Here is a 21,330-nt window from a genome sequence, read left to right on the forward strand (position 1 = left end):
AATTTAGGGTGTTACATAATCAAGTACAGTATGATCAATATCATTTAGGCATTTACTAAATAGTTTTGTATCACCGAATAGACATTTGGCGTGAAATTTAGTTTTTAGTATATATATTTGAAAATTATTTCTTAACATTAAATTTCTACAAAGAACAAAGAATCAATTTATTTATGGTGTTTTAGAAGTTAAAAACTTATCATAGTATTGGAAGATCAAATTTCTAGATTTTATTCTACAATTTGTTTAATCATACGTTTGGGAGCAAAAAAAATTATATGTACTTGAAAATTATTTAGTAACATTGAATTAACTTATGATTTTTAGTGGTTAAAATCTTGTTATCGGATCAAAAACCCCAAATTTCTAGTATACTTTCTACTATTTCAATCATGATTTTGATTCGAAATTAAAACTTTAAACACAAAATGATGAGTAATAAATATTTGGCGCGAATTTAGTTTTTACATACATAGAAGTTATTTAGTAACATTAATCTTTAAAAAGTTAAAGGAACCAGTTTATATATGATCGAAAACTTCTCATGACATTAATAAACTATATATTTGTATTATTTATACGATTTTAATGACGATGCCTAACTAGAAATGTTTTCAATGTCAAGAACATGATGTTTCATAAGTTTTGAACATTAAGCTTACTCTTCAGCTTGAAATCCTCGCTTATTATTAAAAAATTAGACTTAATGCATTTAATAAAAGAACAACTTATTCTTTAGTAAATTCAGATAGGGTCAATGGTCTAATTACAATCAGGCGCATCAAATTGTTTGTTCTCGAGATAAGATCTCAGAAGATAATTCTTGTACATCTCTTGATCATATACTCCTAGTTTCTCAACCGTTTGTTGTCCAACCGCAGCTCTACAATCTTGATCAGGACATGAGATTGTGGTTAGATTTTCCTCTATAGAGTAGTAATTTTTCTCAAGATATTCTCTCCAACAAGTTTTGCAGAATTTGTGAGAACAAAAAGGCGTGGAGACGAAAGGATAATCATTATATTCATCTTCGACATGTTCAACTCTACCATCACCCTCACCCTCGCCATCGCCCTCACCTTTGACATCTTCAACATCAACCTGATCACTCTCACCTTCGACATCTTCAACATCACCATCACCTTCACCCTCACCTTCACCCTCACCCTCACCTTCACCCTCATCCTCAACCTCACCCTTGCTTTCGGCTTCTCCCGCACCCTCGTCCTCGCCCTCACCCTCATCCTCAACCTCACCCTTGCCCTCGGCTTCTCCCGCACCCTCATCCTCGCCCTTACCCTCACTTTCGAAATCTACAACATTACTATCACCCTCACCCTCGTCCTTACCATCTTCCTTACTCTCGTCATCGTCATCGTCATCATCATCATCATCACTATCATCATCATCGTCATCACTATACAGATTAAATTCATCTTCCGTCTTAGAACAAATACCACAAGATGAAACAGAGAAATCTTGATTTGAATCAATCAAAGTTGGTTCCAAACCAATTTCCACATAGAATTCATTCCCTTTTTGAACCAAACCCTCTATAACACGTTCTGACTTCCATCCGTGATGCATGAGGATTACGGTCGGTTCTTTTTGCCGTAAGCATAAGGGGTAGGAGATGGCATCGATTAGGTTCTCCATCTCTTCCTTAATTTCATCTGTCAAATAAGGTCTTTGTTGATCGTACTCCATTGGTTGCTTGACAATAACAAAAATCAAAAAGAGAAATCAATAAATTAAAAAAAAATAAAAATAAAAATAAAAGAGAAAGATAAAATTATAAAGAATAGGAATAAGGCTTACTAGTAGCTTGCACCTAATACAACAAAATTGAATCGAAGGTAAAGAAGATCTCCAACTCTCTTCTTATGGGGATATTGAGTTACAAACTTCATATGTTTGCACTACTATTTATAGTTTGATAACCCAATGTTTTATTAGGAAAGTGGTCCCATTAAACCTTTATCTTGCTAGAAAATGGTGATTTATTATATTAACTACAATATCTAAGAACTTTTATGTTTTAGGTTTTAGATTGATTTTGTTTTTTAGGACAACCTATTAAAAGTTTATTTAATTCAACATTATGTTTCCCAACAGTTGTTGCAAATTAAATTTGGAAAAAGACATTATTTTCCAAAAATAGTCAAGAACATATAAAAACTAGTCTCAAAAGGTAGATGTATACTATATGTTACAAATAGTCAATATAAATTAGTAGAGGAAAATAATTGTAATAAAGACATAACACCTTTAAAGAAAATAATTATAAAAAACTTAGGTTGCAAGTGTTAAGTTTCCTAAATCTTTTATTTTATATATATACATATATATATATATATATATATATATATTTAAGAAACTTAAGGAGGTGTGAATTCGACTAAGTATTTTAAAATAGCTCATTCTTTTTGTCAAATCTCTTATTGTTGGATTCATTATATAATTTTGTCTTTTCAAATTTATTCTTATTGAATTTAGAATCTACTTCATATATTCATATTAATTCAAAATCTGATATATTGAATAAAAAAACTTAGAAAGTATATAATTAGATGATAATCGGCCATGTGTGCACAATATAAAAGAGACATTTGTGAATTTATTCAAAACAGGATTAGTTACATTTGTGAAAAATAATTATTTTTCTTAGATGAGTTTATATTGAAATTAGAAGATTATGGATATATATATATATAGGGATTTATAATCTAATTTATAAATGTAACATTTTTACATGTAATGATTTTGGTAGTTTTTTTTAAAAAAAACATAAACAATGGTTGTATTGTCTATTTGATTTCTTAAAGATAAATTAGGTGATGACTTGAGCTATACACGGGGTAAACCATTGCTGCTAACTTGTTATGGCATGGTAAAAGAAAATATCAAAATTTTGAACCTTAGTCTTCGACAAATTCGAATTGAAATGAGAGAGAAAATAAATTAAACTCTCCTACTCAGGTTCATATGGTCCTCTCAATTTTTGTTTAAACTCCCACGCACTTCTCTGCGATATCTTCCGACCAATTTCATAGTTTTACGAATTTGCTGTGAATACTATGGTCCAGATGTACGTTGTTAGGAGAAGTTTCAACGAGTTATGTGTGATTGATTCTGGAGATTCTAAACTAGATTAAGTATATAAAAAAGTGAGAACAATTCGATAACGTCTTGAGAGGTGAGACCATACCAATTAGCAATTACTAGAATATCTATCAAACTAATTAAAAAAAAAAAATACACCACTTGAAACTAAAATTAAAGTCAAGCAAAACACCAATTCGGAAATCTTAAAACCAACAAAACAGTTAAAGTTGTAGCTTATTTCATTACAGCTCCCATAGATAAATCACTTAGCTCCGGAGGAGCCGCGGTATCGTCACAACACACCTGACACTTCTTATGGAACCAAGTGTTCCCATAAGTGCAGCGATCGCAGAACCAAAAAAGACCACCGTAGTCGTCGTAGGCCTTCACCTTCACTTCGTCCAAACCCTCTTGTAAAGTCTTGATGAAATGGTAAAAGTAGTTACCAAGGTCGCCTGTCTCGACGGATACCTTATGTTTCACGCAACAAAACTCTTCACAAATATCTGACAAGGCTCTTTCTTTTTCCTCCTTTAGAGTATTTGAGTAACTGTCGACAAGTGAGGTCGCGTTTGCTTGCAGAAATCGTAGGTACTCCCTCTTAGAGGTCTCATACTCCGCGTGGTAATAATCGTACACACAGCTCCACTGAATGACTTGCCTACATTGAAGAACCAGCATCAGCCCTTCTCTTATAATCGTAATGTCTTTCTCGGTCAAGTAACTCGGTTTCTTGATGATGGATTCCTCAAAATCTTTTAGATCGGATTTAGCTTTCTCCACTAAAACCTCACACGCCTTCCAGTGTTCCACACAAGAATCCTCCACTTCTGCTTCTCTCTCGACTGTCCTCTGTAAATTACAGAAATTATATAACCCTGTTGCCCCTTTGTGGTCTTCCTCTGACTCCATACACCTCCAGCAGAAACGACCCCTAATAAAAAAAAAACACAGATTAGTAAGATAAATACTTCAAAACAGAGAAATCTGATTAACTGCGATTAGGAAAATAGGAGTTTTTACCCGCAGGTACAAGTCACGAACAGGAAGTACTCTTTACCAGACAGGTCCACAGAACGAAGACAATGAGGGCAGCAAGTCTTTCTGATGGTTCTGCTGGTCGAGGAGGGAGACGAGGAGGGAGAGAGAACCACATTTTTCCTGGTTGGCATCGAGGAGGGCTCCGATGACTTATCTAATACCTTCGATAAGATCTTCAAATCTTTATACAACCAATCCGAAGCATTGTTGCAGGTCACTGGTCTGTGCGAATCACGCATGCATCTCCAGCAAAAGATATGACCACCACGTTTAAGCTACAATCTTCTTCATCACCATCATTGTTCTCCTTCTGAAACGCAATGAGGTATCTGCAAGCCCATGCAGGGCACTTTTTGATATCCAATACCTTGTTTCCCTCACGGTAAGATTTTAGAATATACTTCTTGTACATATCTTGATCAGGTGCGGGTAGTTTCTCAATGGTGTCCGGTCCAACAGCAGCTCGACAAGCTTGACGAGGACAAGAGATAGCAGTTTGGTTGTTTTTCTCAGCAGGATAGTAAAACTTCTTAAGATGGTTATTCCAACAAGCTGTACAAAACTTGTGAGAACAAAAGGGCGTGGAGACTAGATCACCATCAAACTCATTCGGAGTCTTGAAGCAAACCCCACAGTGAACAAGAGATAATTCTCCATTGGGATCAGGGACAACTGATCTCAAACCTGATTCCCACAAAGCTTTCTCCTTGTTTTCAACCAAACAATCTGAAACCTTCATCGAGTCCCATCGGTGATACTTGAGAAGTACGATAGCATCGGATTCTGATCGAGAAGACTCCAGAAATATCATCGATCTGTTTCTTCATCTTTTCCCTAACTTCATCTTTCGTCAGAACATGATACGGACTCTTTTGACCCTTCTCCATGGTTTGCCTGTTGACAAAAATTATTAGAAACACAAATCAGTGACTTAACAAAGAGAGAGGAATAAAATTTATAAAGAGGAATAGAGTTCAAAGGCTTACTGGTGGTAGCTTGCGCCTCAATCAACAAAAGAATCGAAAGTGATCAGAGTTATCGTTCTTCGCTTTCTCTCTAATCGTCTCTAGATGGTATCTGCTTCGACTTTTTAGGGTTTTCTTTACTTTTTTCACTCGCCTATAGAGAATATATATATATCGAATTGTAAAACTACCAAAAATACTCTGTTTTTCCTAAACCGTCTTATAATTCAGCTTTTTTCCTTTTTTTAATTAGAAATTAGGCCCATTGGACCTTAATCTTGCTAAAAATTTGTGATATATACAAATTAAAATTTTGCTCCTATAAAAAATCAAACCTCTAATAAAGTAGATGTTGTAATTTGGTGAGACTTCAAATACCGTAACACGTTCCTACAAGAAAAAGTAAAATTGCATAAACCACCGTCTCAAATCAGCCGATCTCAAATCTGCATATAAACATTGAAGCTCCCCCACGTATTTGAGCTGCTTTAGAATCTTTCCTTTTATCTCGGTTTACTGATAAATCTCATTTTTTTAAAAAAATAGCCATGTTTTCACGTTTCACCTTAAAGACATGGATTATGGGATAGATCATGGCACCAAGAGCGAGTTCTTTGTCTCCATAAACCAATCGTCTTAAATTTTTTTATGAAATCCCTTGCTTGATGTTTTCTACTACACAGCTTTGGTTGTATCTCGACTGTGTAGATTAAAAAAGGCAAAGGGACTTTAATCTCTATAATGATCCAAAATTTAATCAAGAGCGTGTAAATGAAAAGATCAGTGTGATTCTGATGAGTAATGAGGATATGAAAAAAACTATGTATTAACAAATCTTCTTTATCAGTTACAAGAAATTAGGGATCTGCATCGGCATAAATGAAGATGTGAGCTCATTACTGTGTCTTTAGACCCTAAGAAAAAACTGAAACTCTGCACACTTCCTGCAAGTGTTTTTCCCTTAGAGCTTCCTCCAAAGACTACCTTTTGATACACACTAGCTAATAAAACCAAAATTGCATAGTGTACTTGTCTTCTAAATGCAGTTTGAGATGAATCTGATACTATGCTGAGAATGCATAACACTAAAGACCTTCTTTACGTATATAATAAACTTACGACACTTCCCCCTGCAATTTCCTGCATATGTCTTCCTCAGTTTCTCTTTAGACAATCCACTGTTTCCTTTAATAAACCCTTCATTTCAAGCCACATTTCTGACTGAGCTATCAGAACCAGCAACCTGATCTCTTTCTCTGCATCAGTATATATGAGGATGTGATCTCACTGGTCATTCTCACTGGTCATGCAAATTCACGGCACTTCTTTTCTTCTATTTTTGTCAAGTTCGGTTTATACAAGTATCTTCATGGCTTTCGGTTGTTGATAAAGCAACTACTAGAGCGAGATAAAAGACAACAACAGAACCACATTTTATCTTCTGCAGTTTGAGAACATAAGAGGGCATAAAGGTAGAAAGAACATTGCTTATCACAAAGCATTGTAACAGTGAACTATGAAGAAAGAAAAAACAAAATCAATTTCGACTTTAAAATTTGGTAGTCCAATACAAAAACCTCCTAAAACAGAACGCAAGAAAGACAAAAAAGAATCATAAGAACTTAAATTGCAATGTTCTTCCTCTCTCCTAAAATCTTTTGTTTATCTTTCAGAAACCTAATGAAGAGACGAATCACTTAGCTCGTCCGCATTAGATGCAGGATCATCACAGGACACATCAGATGCAGTATCATCACAGGACATATCAGCTGCAGGCGGATCACAGGATAGGATCAATGCACATCATACACTTCTTGATGAACCAAGAGTTCCCATATGTGCAGCGATCACACAACCAATAAGGACCACCATAGTTGTCGTAGGACTTGGCCTTCACCTCGACCAAACCATCTCGCAAAGTGTTGACGAAATGGTAAAAGTAGTTCCCAATGTTGCTTATGTCAGTGGATAACTTGACCCTCTCGCAACCAAGAGTTTTGGCCCTTTCTGCTTCCTTCTTTATAGTCTCTGAGAAACTCTGGACAAGTGTAGCCGCGTGTTCTTTCAGGAATCGCAGGTACTCTCTCTTGGCCATATCACAATCTGTGGGGAGATAGTCGTACACACAGATCCATTTAAGGAATTGTCTGCACTGAACAATCAACATGAGTCCTTGTTTTATCACCTTAATGTCTTGCTCCTCCTTCAAGTCAGTCGGTTCGAAAGCTTCTAGCTCGGATTTAGCTAGCGCAAGTGAAATCTGACTCGCATCCCAGAGATCCAAACACGAACTCACTGGTTTTGCTGCTATCCTCTCAAGACTCGGAGCAACACAGTTTCCAAATACGTGACCTTCAGATGGCCCCAAACACCTCCAACAGAATTGACCACTAAAAATCAAGAAAAAAAAAAACACAAATTAGTATGATCAAATACTTATAGATAGAGAAATCTAACTTATGTGCGAATTGCAAAATTTAGGGTGAAATTAACCTGCAGGCACAAGTTACGAAATTGCTCCATCCAAAACTATCAAACTGCACATGCCGAAAGCAATGAGGGCAAGTCTTCGTGTTCTTGTCCACCCAGGAGAGGCTCGATGATATGTAGGAATCTTCTAATAAGTTCTTCAAGTCTCTAGACAACCAATCATTAGCGTTGTTGCAGGTCACTGGTCTGTGTGACTCAAGCATGCATCTCCAACAGAAGACATGACCACAGAGACACACCACGTTTAAGCTATGCTCGTCATCTTCTTTCTCCCGATCAAACTCAATCTCGAAACCGCAATTCAGTGTAGGACACTGTTTGATCTTCAATTCCCGGTTCTCCTCACGGTAAGACCTCAGAACATACTTCTTGTACATATCTTGATCACGTACGGTCAGTTTCTCAACTGTGTCTGGTCCAACCACAGACCGACAATCTCGATGAGGACAAGGGATAGCAGTTTTGTTTTCCTCCAAAGAGAAGAAGTTCTTCTCGAGATACTCGCTCCAGCAAGTTTTGCAGAACGTGTGAGCACAAAAGGGCGTGGAGATCAAATCAACATCAACATCATCAACTTTACCCTGACCAGAAAACTCACCACCAATCTTAGAGCAAATCCCACAAGAGACAACATCATCATCAGATGAATCTAGATTCGAATCAAATACAACTGATTTCAAACCTGATTCAGTCAATAGTTTCTCCTTGTCTTCATCCAAACGCTCTGAAGCACGAAGCGAGTCCCATCGGAGACGCATGAGGAGTACGGTCGCATCGGACTTTGACACCAAGAAGATTCCAGAGATATCATCGATCTGTTTCTTCATCTTTTCTTCAACTCCATCTCTCGTTAGAACAGAGTACGGTCTCTCTCCATCGTTCTCCATCGTTTGCTTTTGAAAAGGACACAAAAAAAATTAATCAATGGATTAACAAAAGAAAAAAAACAAGAAAAACTGAAAAAGTTATAAAGGATTCAGAAATAGGGTTAAGGCTTTACTATTGATGATGATAGCTTTCGCCGTAAGCAACAACAAAACTTGAAGCCAAAGGTAAAAAAGAGAATATTGTCTATTGCGTTCTGTAACTGTGAGAGAGATTTCTTATATCTAAATCTCTAGGGTTTTCCTTTTTTCCTTTGGAGATATCGATTGTATATTACTTTTACATATTTTTCTAATTATCAGCTTTTTTTTTTAATCAATAAAGTTGGCCTGCAAAATTTATAAAAATTGTAATATATATTTAATTAAAAATAGCCAAGAATGGTGCTCGTTGATTTTTTCTTTCTTTTTTGCAGCTTAATACAAATTCAACATTATGATTCTTTATTATTTTTTTTATGTGATTTATCAATTCAATAACATAAATGATTAAGTTTGTTAAAAGTAGATATTATTAAAAGCAAAATAACTAACCAAATCTAAAAAAAGTCAGTCATTAAAGAAAAGAAGATCCAACTCCATTCAATAAGCCCACTAAAACAAAACATAAGACCTAAAAAATATGTAAAAAATTACTAATATTTGACTTCAAAATTAAAATTTGTTTTTTTATTTATTTTGACTTGATGAACAATCTTATAATGCATGTGGTGCGTGCTATTAGACTTTTTTTTTTTTATATATATATGTACAGTCATAAAACAAAGTAATGCGATTGGTTGGTTTAACATGCAAGTGACGTCATCAGATTTGACCAAAAGGGGTAGAATGGTAAAAGCAAAAGAAGCACAATGGCATGAGAAGAGCCGACGAACCCGTGGCTCGCACGTCGTGAGGGCACTAGTAGTGTTGCAACTTGCAGCAGTGTGGTGCAGCGAGGAAAGGCGCGTTTTGTTGCGTGTTTTAGCCCAAATCCCGCCTTTTGCTTTTCACCTTTCGTTATAAAAAGTGGTTTGTGTTGTTTCCTCTCTCTCTCTCTCTCTTTCTCTTTTTTTTCTCCTCTCTCTCTCTCGCTGTCTCTTGAGGACGAGAAAAAAAAAAAAATGGAGAAATAAATAATTTACTGGTTCTCGGAGATTCTAGGGTTTTTTTTCTTTCTCAATCCGCCTTGCTGATTCTAGGGTTCGTATTTTTTTCAATTCGATTTCGATTCTCACCTGGTACGGATTTTGAAATTTTAAACTCTTTGGTTAGGATTCGGCGTCAGATCTGCGATTTTTTGGTTTTTCGATCTCGATTCCTATGATGACCTGTTCTGTGTATCTCCTAATTGCTTGATCTCGTTTAGTTTTTGGTTTTTTTTTTATAGACGAATTCTAGATTAGACTGTTCAATGTGGAATTGAGAACAGAACTAAAGTTGAATTGACACGAATCGTTCAATATCTTCTTACGGAGTTTTGTGTTGTGGTAATCTCTGGCAGGTTTCTTGAAGGCCTAAAAAGCTCATAAGTTATTAAAAAAAAAAAAAAAAGTAGGAATGTCATATTAGATTTTGCAATGATGGAAGCGGGGTTCTCTCTGATTCAGTGGTTGATCCGTTCTGGTGCTGACAGTCCTTTCATATTTGGATGGCTTGTTACTGGATCTTTTGGGCTTCTAGCAGTGATCTACACATTTCTTAAATGGCAAAAAAACTCTTCTTTAAACTGGGTTAAAGCTGCTGCTAGAGAGAAGAAGAAGGTTTGGAAAAGACTGAGAGTTCCACTTTCTCATCATCAATGGACTGATGATTATGGTTATGGTCCTCAGCCTTCCACTTGCTGTGTTTGTCTCTACTCCCTTGTTCCTGCTCAGAACGTTTCTAACAAGGCAGCTCTGACTATCCCCGTCCACCGTTGTGCTGTTTGCGGTGTTGCTGCTCATTTTTATTGCTCTGGCTCTGCTGCGAAAGACTGCAAATGTGTTGCACAGGCTGGATCTGACCATGTTCGACATCACTGGTCCGAGCGATGGGTTAATATGGATGATACTGCTGACATGACCGCTTTCTGCTTCTATTGTGATGAACCGTGTGGTATTCCTTTCATTGAAGCTTCCCCAATGTGGCACTGTCTTTGGTGCCAGCGCCTCATTCATGTTAAGTGTCACATGATTATGTCCAAGGAATCTGGTGACGCTTGTGATCTTGGCTGTCTCAGAAGGGTTATCCTTTCTCCAGTACATGTAAAAGTCAACGAAGCAAATGGTGTAGATGGAGTTCTGAGTACTATTAGAAACGAGTTGGCATCTATACGAGGGCAGGTGCGAAGAAAACGCCACAGGGGAAAAAATGGGAATGGCCAATCTTTAAACGGTAAGCTATTGGAGGATTCAGCCAGCAATCCAGTGAAAACTGTAGTTAATGGGATTGTAGTGAAGAAACTACGCAGGGATAGGAGCATAGATTGCTTAAAGAAGGTCTCGGGCATGCCTAATGCTAATGGATTGCAAAATGGTTTAGGTGGGCACAAACAAAATAAACCTGCTGCTTTTAATCTAATGAAGAAGTTTTCCTTGGTTGATATGCCCCCAGATGCAAGACCGCTTTTGGTCTTTATTAACGCCAAAAGCGGAGGTCAACTCGGTCCTTTTCTTCATAGGAGACTTAACATGCTATTGAATCCAGTCCAGGTACCAAATTAATTGTTTTTCGGAAATCCACTATAGATATTGTACAAAGTATGTCAGTAGCTAGTGATGGCTTTGATATTTTTAAAGTGCCTTCCAATTTTATCTTCTTGTGTTGTTAATGACGTTTACAAGATTGTTTACTTTTGAACATATTGAACCTATTGGGTATAATATCAGTAAGTGATCATTGCTTCGTGAATTACAGGTCTTTGAACTTGGCTCTTGTCAAGGGCCAGACGCCGGTTTAGACCTATATAGCAGAGTGAAGTACTTTAGAGTTTTGGTGTGTGGGGGTGATGGAACAGTTGCTTGGGTGCTTGATGCCATCGAGAGGCGCAATTTCGAATCCCCTCCACCTGTTGCTATTCTTCCTTTAGGCACTGGAAATGATTTATCTAGAGTTTTGCAGTGGGGAAGAGGTATTTCAGTAGTTGATGGACAAGGAAGTCTAAGAACGTTTTTGCAAGACATTGATCATGCTGCAGTTACAATGTTGGATCGATGGAGTGTTAAAATTGCAGAAGAGGGTACAGAAAAATTTCCAGCAAGAGAAGGCCACAAGTATATGATGAATTACTTAGGTACATTACTGAAGCATTCTATGTTTTTGGTCCCTCTCATGGATCATGAGAAATAGCTGACCTTTCCTTTGTTTAGGTATCGGGTGCGACGCCAAAGTTGCATATGAATTTCATATGATGCGTCAAGAAAGTCCTGAGAAGTTTTGTAGTCAGGTACTGCTATTGTGTTTTTTTACCTGGAACATATATTGAGTGTCATTATCTTTTGTGGTGTCGGAAATGTGGCTTAACCGGATAAGCAACTTATTTCAATGAAAGATATGTCTGATATATTTATCTTGTTTATTATGCAGTTTGTAAATAAATTACGATATGCTAAAGAAGGTGCGAGGGATATCATGGATCGAGCATGTGCCGATCTACCATGGCAAGTTTGGCTTGAAGTTGATGGAGAAGATATTGAGATTCCTAAGGTATCTTATTCAAAGGGAATTAGTCCTTCATTCCCTCTCTCGTGTGCCCATTACTACTCATTAAGCAGGAAATATAGATTTTGATTTTTTGGTTTTGGGATAGTCATTATCGGCTAACATTATTGTTGCTTCCTTTGTTGTTTCCTTTAGAAACTGATGTGACTACTTTGTTATCCTTTCAGGATTCAGAGGGTCTAATAGTACTAAACATTGGAAGCTATATGGGCGGAGTGGATCTTTGGCAAAATGATTACGAACACGATGATAATTTTACCATTCAGTGTATGCATGACAAAACGCTAGAGGTGGTATGTGTCCGTGGAGCATGGCACCTTGGCAAACTACAGGTCTAGTCTCAATTCGAGTTGCTCCTACTCTTTTTTATGATACTTTTTCAAACCCGCAAATGTATTACAAGTAATTTCTATTCAACGTGAGGCTAAAAGAGTTATTTGAATTGTGTCAATAACTTTTGAACGTTTTGATTGTTCCTTACAGGTTGGCCTGTCTCAGGCTAGAAGGTTAGCACAGGGAAAAGTCATAAGAATACATGTTTCTAGTCCTTTCCCTGTTCAAATAGATGGAGAACCGTTTATTCAGCAACCTGGCTGCTTGGAGATAACTCACCACGGTCAGGTATATCCTTTCGCTCTCACAATCATATGGCAAAACCTTAAGAGTTAAGATTGTACACAGGAAAAACTTGTTTTGAAAACATAAACCAGAAATTGTAATGGTATTACCATTTTTTCATGTAGTAGTAGCTAGTAGGGATAAACACTTGTTTTCCTTTTGGAAATGATGATGAGGATTATCTAAAGGGCTGGGTTTGTGTGCAGGTGTTTATGCTAAGAAGAGCATCAGATGAACCACGAGGGCATGCTGCAGCCATAATGAATGAGGTGTTACTCGATGCAGAATGCAAAGGAGTTATAAATGCATCTCAAAAGAAAGTACTTCTACAGCAAATGGCTCTCCATCTCTCCTAGAAAGAAAAAAAATACAAATCAACCTCTCACCAAATTTTGCTAACAAGAAGAAGAGTTAACTTATAATCTTGTCTTACCCACTAGAAAGCCAGCCACGGGTAAGAGATTTTTTGTCTTTTTAGCCTTAATTTTTGTTTTTTTTTTTTCCTTTGGTGTTTGTGAAGAGTGTCAATTGTATAGAGTGTGCCCATACCAAAGCCACTGAGATTGGCGTCAAAATGTGTTAGCTAGAGAAAAAAACTTGGATTATATATACATACACTGGTTAGTTCTAGGGTAATACAAAAGCCACTGAAGAAAGAATACAAAGGCTTTATTTACCTATCTCCATTTCTCTGATATGAGGTTTTTGTTATTAACATTAATACGCTCCATGTGTTATATTCGATTCAAGTACGTGCATTTCTAGACCCACCGCCTAAAATGCAGACCCTTGGCCTACATTACATTGTCACATTGTTTCTCTTTCTCAATCAAAGGAAAATTTTACTTTTTAACTATAAACGTATTATTACTTAAGGTTGCTATTTATGAATTAGCATGTTCTATTTTTGAAAACATGTTACACCAAACACGGAATAAAGTGTTTGGGGGAATCAATGGTATTTTTTCGCCAAAACTTGCTAAAATTTATCTTCCATTTAACTATCGCAGATATTGGGCAGGCTTATCTAGTGCAATTAACATAATTGGGTGCAATACTAAAAATATCTTAGGAATAGGTGGTAGGCATCCATCATCTTACTGTTATTAGCCTTTAACACACAAATACGTAAGGATCTGATGCGTTAATGCTAGTACAATTGCAATGCACTTAGTGTAATTTATCATATTTCATATATTCTGAAAATTGAAGAAATAAAACAGCTCATTTTCTTTCAAAGAAAAAGAAAACAAAAATATATCTACAGAAAGAAACAAAATGATTTTTAAAATTTCAGAGCAAAAAAAAAAAAAATAATAACAAGAAAAAATAAGAGCCAAAAAGAGACATGTCATTTAATTTACAATATTATCCGGATAGCAGGGGTTTTTGATTTACAGAATAAAAATGTATAAAATGCTTGGATCTGTTATTTTTAGGAAAGTAATCAAATGTTTTTTAAAAAAAATTCTTGCTAGATTATATGAACTCTTTTTTAGTCAACAAAATTATAATCTTATCAATTTGAATAAGAAGAATAAAATTTGCTTATTATTTCAGTTTTCACTTTTCAACTATTTGAAAAAAAAATGAAAAATAAAAACGGCTATATCTTCTACATGAAGTCAAGATTTTTTTCCCCCAAAATCAACTAAGCCATAAATTCAAAAAAATAAAAAAAAATTCAATCCAAAATTTATTAGTTTATCATTATCTTTTTCCTTTGCTTCTCTTTTTAATAGTAAGTATGTGAAAAAATCTGGACAGTTTTTATTTCTTTCGTCTTTATAAATAAAAAACGTTATTGTATAGTGCAAAAAAAAAAAAAAAAAAAAAAAAAGAATCTAAAACCACTCAGCTCTCCGCACCATGTGAAAGGTTGGTGTAGTGGCAAGAACTCCTTTCGAATCTGAACAACGCTTAAGCTCTCATCAGATACATACATACATACGAGCATTTTTTTTCAGATAAAATTCACCCAATACCTAAATTCCCATTAGTCGAGCAACCCAGAGATAATGAAGAGAGATTGCGTTTTCTAAAAGTCTCTAACTTTTCTCAAATCCTCCAGATTTTTTTTTTTCTGAGGTTTGTTTACTCTTCTAAACCCTTTTAGATTCAATGTTTTTTTTCCAGAATGTTCAAATCTTGCTTCAGATTCGCACTTGCTTGAGATCTCTCATTTTACAGATCTTTTTACTCTTGTTTTGATCTCGTGACTTTGTTCTTCTCTGTTTTAGTCGGTGACCCATGAGTTCATGAGAGAACAAAAATTTTGTCCTTTTTTCGTTTGAGTTGCTGTTCATTCAAATCAGTGGTGTGAATTTGGTGGAGAGCTTATAAATAAAAATTTGATTTAATGGTTGCTTAATTTTGCTTCTGTTAAAAAAAAATTAGATTAATGGCTGCTTTAATCTTCTTATGGTTAAAAAATTTGGAGTGAGGGCTGCTCAATGCTGCTTGTGGTTAAATATTAGTGTTATGGTGTGGCTGCTTAAAATCTGCTTCTGGTTAAAAAAATTAGTGTAATGGCTGCTTTAATCTGCTTATGTATTTTTTGTATATTTTTTATACACTTACTAGTGGTTTCTTGTGTTTGGCTTTGGTGCTATCTTTCCTGCTCAGTTACAACCTGAAGCATGATGTTATTGCTTTCAGACATCATTTTGTCATTTGTTTTGTTCACTTTCTTTTTGTTTTTCGATTTGATCTCAGCATGTTTTGACTCTTCTGACATCGAAAGGTTGAGTGGATCCATGATCTAATTGATTATATATGATGCTTTCTTTTCACATTCCTACTATAAAAGCCTTATATTTACTTGACCACCACTATATCAGTATCTATCTAGCGCTGCTTCAGTTTATATATTGTCCCTTTTACATGTAAGCTTTGGTTTCATTTATATACATATATATATATATATATATATTGTTTGTTTAAAGTCATATGTTCCGTAAGCTTGTTCCTACTTTCATGTTGAGAATCTGATGTTTTATGTTTATGAAATCTTTTTTATTTATGTTCTCGCTGCAGGAGCTCGTTTGAAAGAATGCAAAGTAGACCATCTCTCTCTTTGTTGTCTTACAGATTGTTTCACTTTCAACGTGATATTAGAGTACAATACTAGATTAAGTGAGGTCCTTTGCTTTATTGGATCTTGAGTTATCTTGTCTAAATGGGAAGACCTTTCTATTGTCAATAAATTGAACGTATAATTTTCATCTAGTGAATTTCCTTGGTCTTTTGTGAAGAAACAGAACTTTTTTTTTTTCGGGTTTGATGGGTAAAGAGAATCAGTTGGAGACAACAAATTGTGGAGTCAATGATCACGATTGTCCACCCGTCAAGAACGAAGAACCAGCCGCTGAGGCGCGTTACAGTACAGACAGTGACTCGGGTTTACCAGCTTGTCGTGTATGCCATTCTGCAGAATCTGACAGACGAGGAGATGCTGCGTTAGGGTTTCTAGGGATTACACCTCCGGTTCCAGAAGCTCGTAAAAGCAATGCAGAAGAAACCGCTGATGATGTCAGCAAAGCTACAGAAGCTGAGCTGAAGAATTCTGTCGTCAAAAGCAACGGAGTGGAATCAGGCTTCGTCGAAATAACGAGTCCAGATGGGGAAGTTTTCATTTGCACAAATGATATAGAAATGGGAATCCAGCAGCATCAGGATGCACTGCTTGAGCTTGGATGTTCCTGCAAAAACGAGCTTGCTTTGGTACACTATGCTTGTGCACTCAAATGGTTTCTCAACCATGGATCCACCGTGTGTGAAATCTGTGGACATCCTGCAGAGAATATAAAGACTGCTGATTTCAACAAAGTGGTCATTGCCTTGAGAGATTACACGGCACCAGACCTTCTGTTACCTGTGAATACAGATTCAACCATAGATTCAGATGAAGTTGCTACCATTCGAAGGCAACGACTTAGTGAGATATCATCATGGTTTGGTCCCCATTCCCTGAACAACAACAACAACAATAGTTCTGTTGTAGCTTCTCAGGTTATGCCCGAACAACCTTTAGGTGTTGTCAACTTTGATATCTTGCCTACGGAAAGCCGTGCAACTAAATGGGCTGTGGAAGGTACCGGGATCCTACTTGCTACAGGGTTACTCACTGTTACTTTGGTCTGGCTCATTGCCCCTCGTGTTGGAAAGGTATGCAATCTATCTAAACGTGTGTCTTTGACTGGTAGTGTTTATTGGTTAACGGTACTTTATTTGTTATTTGACGCAGAAAACTGCTAGGAGCGGACTTCACATCCTTCTTGGTGGTCTCTGTGCTTTAACAATAGTCATCTTCTTCAGATTTGTAAGTAAAATCTCTTGAGTAATGTTCTTCACTCTGATAGAATTGTAATTCCTACGTCATACTAATCCAAACACACAACAAAACCTTGAAAACAGGTTGTGCTCACTAGAATCAGGTATGGTCCTGCACGCTATTGGGCAATCCTATTCATCTTCTGGTTTCTTGTGTTTGGTATTTGGGCTTCTCGTGCGAATGCTTCTCACAGTAGCCCTTGAATTCATCATCATTATCTTCTTCTTCCTCTCTGTCTCTCCATGCGTTAGTCTGTGTACTTCTCTTGGAGAAAAAAATGTACATTGCTTCATATATAAGAAAAACAAGCTCATGCTTCATTGAATATGATGAATATATTCATTATGGTTACAATGACTACTTTTACAGTTCCTCTGTACCTACTTTGTCATAATATCTTTAGACAGTTGAACAAAACAACAGAAACTAAACCAAAAAAATCGAAACTTGCTGATGAGAGTGTGATTCACCCACCAGTGGAAACCCCTCCCCAATTACCCAGAATCTGTTAAGTTGGTTAAGTCTCTGAAATCCAACAACCCGATTCCGTAATTGTATGACCCGATTTGGTATTCCGGGTCAGGAATCCGACACGGCGCGGTGGTCGTCGAATAGAATACTCTGAAAAAAGCTTCAATTTTTTTTTTTCTTCCAGATTTCAGAACTCTCAGCCCTGAGGAGGAGGAGCAAAACTCATCCAATTCAAGAACGGTTTTTGCTCCGGCGAGTCGTCCTGAAACGGAGCGGCGAAATCGGAACTGTACGGAAACTGAGGGACAAAAGCGTCATTTTGCAACAACTCTATGGAGCCGCCGCCAGTACCACCACCACCAAACATGGACTTATCATCAAAGGCGTCTAACGCATCGTCGAGCTCAAACCACTTGGGCTCGCTCTGAACTTCCCAGTGATCGGAACACGTGACATCCGGTGAAATCACGTGACTTGAACACCTCGAGTCCGACGTAGTCATCATCATCGCCGTCGGTTTCTCATCCGCCGGTAAATACTTCTCCATTGACCCCTTCTTATTGTAAATCCGACATAAAACCCAATCATCAAGCTGCAAATACAAATTCAACATCAATAAATCAATCAACCATCATCATCATCATCATCAATTCAAAAGGGATCGAAAAAAAGCTTACTCGCAAGTTGTTGTTGTTCTTGTTGGTAGTAGAAGAAGCAGATCGATCAACATTAGCGAGACGATACTCGTGCATAATCCAATTCGTTTTGATTCCTTTAGGAGCTTTCCCCGCGTAAAAGACGAGTGCTTTCTTAATCCCTAACGTCTTCGGTTTACCGATCGGTTTATCAGCTCCGGTAGCTTTCCAATAACCGGTTCCAGCTGCCCGGTTTGGTCTCGAACCGTTTGGGTATTTCCGGTCTCTATGTGAGAAAAAGTACCACTCTTTCTCACCGTACAACGCCATTCCTGCAAAATCAACAAAATCAAAGTCAAAAACCACACAGATCAAAATCTCAAATTCTCGTTGGTGTGGATTGGAGATTATTATTATTAACCTGGAAGCTCCCATGGGTTGAATTTGTAAAGATCAATCTCTGCGATAACCGGAACGTTAATCGGCTCCGATGCACATCTCCGGCAAAGATAGAACTTAACTAGCTCTTCATCCGTCGGATGAAATCGGAATCCCGCCGGTAAATTCAACTCCGCCCTCATTTTTTTGTTTTTTTTTGTTTTTAAATTATAAACCTTTGATCGGATGTTTTTGTGGTTTTATCTCGAAGATTGAAATCGAGGAGAAGAGAGCAAAGTCTATGGAGCTTTTATAAAACGAGAAGAGAGAGGTTCATGAACCACACGTGTGTAGTCTTCCTTCAGACACGTGTTGATATTAACCCGAGCCGTTTTGTTTTTTCAACGTTGACCGCGCAGCCAGCTGAGATGTACACGTGGTTTTTATTTATTGGCTGATCGACATACAGAGTATGGTGATGTCATTGCTTCCGTCATCTTGCACGAACCTTTTTGTGGTTGTGATCTGGTGCTTCTCGGTGTAGCGCAGCTTGTTCTCTTGGCTCTCTGGCTAATGTGTGGAAGTGTGACTTGTGTGAGTGGACTATGAGTCTGTGAGAAGAGTAAATTACTGTGAGCTTATCCACAGATGATTTTTTTTCGTCTCTTTCAAGTAATTGCGTACGTCACTCAAAATTGATGACGTCAACTTAGTCGCACGACGGCTTATGTAAAAAGATGCGATAATCGACCGTCTCTCGTGGACCAACATTTGACAATTCCTTCCACAGTTTTAAATATTTATTTATAAGAAAAACTATGTAAGTTCAATGGAAGAAATAAATAATGTTTACCAAAAATCATGTAAGATACATTCATGCTAATATATATGTGGTTTTCTTGAATTTAAAAGGTGAAGATATTTATGCATATATATAATATATATGTTTTTAAAAAAAATTATATATGTTAATAAAAAAAACAAAAGTGTAGAGAGATATTTATGAACTAGAAAAAAAAAAACAAAAAACAAAAAAAGGTAATGCTTCAAGATGTTGGCAAATGGAGTCGAACTCAAAATAGAAATTTTATCGAAAAAATATTAAATCATCTATAAAATCATTCACAAAAACATGTTTTACAGCTCATAAGAGTTATAAAACACAAATGAAGATAAGTAAGATATTTTAAAAATGTTAAAAAATAAACATTTAATATTTAATAATACTTAAACTTTTAAATTATTAATGGAGTTTAATTATAATATTTTAAACTTTAGATGTAGTATAAATATTTTTTTTTTCTTTGATGTAGTATAAATATTTATATTTTCAAAAATATTAATTAGTGAAATGGCTAATCCATATTGGTTGTTTTAAATCCATAAAAGGAGCTTATAGCTTCTACTTTTATTTAGTATAGAAAACTGCTATATTTTCAAAAATATTAATTATTGAAATGGCTAATCCATATTGGTTGTTTTAAATCTTATGTGGCTTAAGGAGCTTATAGCTTTTACTTTTATTTAGTATAGATTTTACTGTTTCCTTTTCCTAAAAAATCTAAATAATATAGAAAACTACTATATTTTCAAAAATGTTAATTAGTGAGATAACTAATCCCTATCCGTTGTTTTAACTTTTATGTGTACAGCTTAATGAGCTTATAACTTCTACTTTTATTTAATATAGAAAACTTTGATATTTTCAAAAATGTTAATTTGTGAGATGATTAATCTTTGTTGGTGGACAATTTAAGTAGCTTATACCTTCTACTTTTATTTGGTATAGACTAGGTTTTGAAATATTTTGATGAAAACTATATATGATTGATGATGGTAGTAAAATATTATCTTATAAAAAATTTAAATTAGTATTAAGGAAAAAGTTAAATTTACAGATACACAATTTTTTGAAATATAAAAATCAGTTGTGTTATAAAATCAAATCTGATAAAAAAAATCATGAATTTAACTCGACATCCAGGCGAGGCGAATTAAACTGATGATCTCAAATATCCTAAACCATTTCTTTGACCACCAGAAAAACAAAACAATTTTATCATCATGAATTTAACTCGTTTTCATATTTAATTGATCGCTACCACCTATGTTTTTGTGTTTTTTATTTAATATTTTATTATTTTTCATATTCTTTCTTGTCATTTATATTGTCAAATTTTGTGGTGATAGTCATCATTACTTTTACCGTCTGGTTCTTCACTATACTCTTTTTCTTCTTCATCCTCGTCAACTTCTTCACTTTTTTCAACTAAAAAACCTTTTTTTAGACTACCACACAACTTGTTAATCAATCAAACTCCAAGAACAAAATCATTTATTTTCTCATAAAAATAAAAAATAAGATAAAAAATAAAAAATGAATGAAAAATATCAACTTATCTATAAAATCATACACAAAAATATATTTTACAGCTCATAAGAAATAAAAAGCACAAACGTCGATAAATAAGATAATTTGTGTTTTACATAAATATTTATAATATTTTAAACTTTTAAAAGATTTCGAAATATAAATTTTGAACCTTTTAAAAAGTTTCAATATTTATAATATTTTAAACTTTAAAATTTAAAAAATTTAATATTTAAAAACTTTTTAAAAGCTAAGAACTTTTAAAAGTTTAAAATATTATAAATATTGAAACTTTTTAAAAGTTTAAATATTATAAATATTGAAACTTTTAAAATTTAAAAAATATAATATTTAAAAA

At 35.5% G+C, this 21,330-nt stretch overlaps 5 protein-coding genes and 1 pseudogene across 8 annotated transcripts; 2 read left to right on the forward strand and 4 right to left on the reverse strand.

Moving 5' to 3' along the window:
• Window positions 1-641: 641 nt before the first annotated feature.
• LOC147923132 (putative E3 ubiquitin-protein ligase ARI13) lies at window positions 642-1,951 on the reverse strand. The gene is made up of 2 exons (XM_087500259.1): window positions 1,819-1,951; window positions 642-1,713 (listed from the first exon to the last, which is right to left on the reverse strand). The coding sequence occupies exon 2, from the start codon at window positions 1,705-1,707 to the stop codon at window positions 763-765; it is 945 nt and encodes a 314-aa protein (XP_087356385.1). The 5' UTR covers window positions 1,708-1,713; window positions 1,819-1,951; the 3' UTR covers window positions 642-762.
• Window positions 1,952-3,339: 1,388 nt separating this feature from the next.
• LOC104763656 (putative E3 ubiquitin-protein ligase ARI13 pseudogene) lies at window positions 3,340-5,033 on the reverse strand (annotated as a pseudogene).
• Window positions 5,034-6,628: 1,595 nt separating this feature from the next.
• On the reverse strand, window positions 6,629-8,771 carry LOC104762517 (putative E3 ubiquitin-protein ligase ARI15). The gene is made up of 3 exons (XM_010485827.3): window positions 8,602-8,771; window positions 7,605-8,494; window positions 6,629-7,501 (listed from the first exon to the last, which is right to left on the reverse strand). The coding sequence occupies exons 2-3, from the start codon at window positions 8,486-8,488 to the stop codon at window positions 6,892-6,894; spliced, it is 1,494 nt and encodes a 497-aa protein (XP_010484129.2). The 5' UTR covers window positions 8,489-8,494; window positions 8,602-8,771; the 3' UTR covers window positions 6,629-6,891.
• A 440-nt stretch (window positions 8,772-9,211) lies between these two features.
• On the forward strand, window positions 9,212-13,464 carry LOC104762518 (diacylglycerol kinase 2-like). Of its 3 annotated transcripts, none has more exons than XM_087499848.1 (9): window positions 9,212-9,322; window positions 9,421-9,496; window positions 9,969-11,157; window positions 11,363-11,738; window positions 11,815-11,891; window positions 12,032-12,151; window positions 12,334-12,498; window positions 12,650-12,787; window positions 12,991-13,464. In XM_087499848.1, exons 3-9 carry the CDS (start codon window positions 10,045-10,047, stop codon window positions 13,138-13,140), a joined length of 2,139 nt encoding a protein of 712 aa, XP_087355974.1. In that variant the 5' UTR covers window positions 9,212-9,322; window positions 9,421-9,496; window positions 9,969-10,044; the 3' UTR covers window positions 13,141-13,464. The 3 variants fall into 3 exon arrangements, with proteins under 3 accessions (XP_087355974.1, XP_087355972.1, XP_087355973.1); XM_087499846.1 differs by having other exon boundaries at window positions 9,254-9,322; window positions 9,421-9,667; XM_087499847.1 differs by lacking the exon at window positions 9,212-9,322 and having other exon boundaries at window positions 9,477-9,705.
• Window positions 13,465-14,531: 1,067 nt separating this feature from the next.
• On the forward strand, window positions 14,532-17,477 carry LOC104762520 (uncharacterized). 2 transcript variants are annotated; one of them, XM_010485832.3, is made up of 4 exons: window positions 14,532-14,872; window positions 15,821-16,951; window positions 17,031-17,105; window positions 17,201-17,477. In XM_010485832.3, exons 2-4 carry the CDS (start codon window positions 16,067-16,069, stop codon window positions 17,318-17,320), a joined length of 1,080 nt encoding a protein of 359 aa, XP_010484134.1. In that variant the 5' UTR covers window positions 14,532-14,872; window positions 15,821-16,066; the 3' UTR covers window positions 17,321-17,477. The 2 variants fall into 2 exon arrangements, with proteins under 2 accessions (XP_010484134.1, XP_087355976.1); XM_087499850.1 differs by having other exon boundaries at window positions 14,666-15,669.
• LOC104762519 (NAC domain-containing protein 102) lies at window positions 17,414-18,956 on the reverse strand. The gene is made up of 3 exons (XM_010485830.3): window positions 18,645-18,956; window positions 18,266-18,555; window positions 17,414-18,180 (listed from the first exon to the last, which is right to left on the reverse strand). Exons 1-3 carry the CDS (start codon window positions 18,802-18,804, stop codon window positions 17,785-17,787), a joined length of 846 nt encoding a protein of 281 aa, XP_010484132.1. The 5' UTR covers window positions 18,805-18,956; the 3' UTR covers window positions 17,414-17,784.
• Window positions 18,957-21,330: the final 2,374 nt, after the last annotated feature.

Source organism: Camelina sativa, chromosome 18 (genome assembly GCF_030686135.1).
Source record: "Camelina sativa cultivar CO46 ecotype springtype chromosome 18, ASM3068613v1".
NCBI classification, from domain to species: Eukaryota; Viridiplantae; Streptophyta; class Magnoliopsida; order Brassicales; family Brassicaceae; genus Camelina; species Camelina sativa.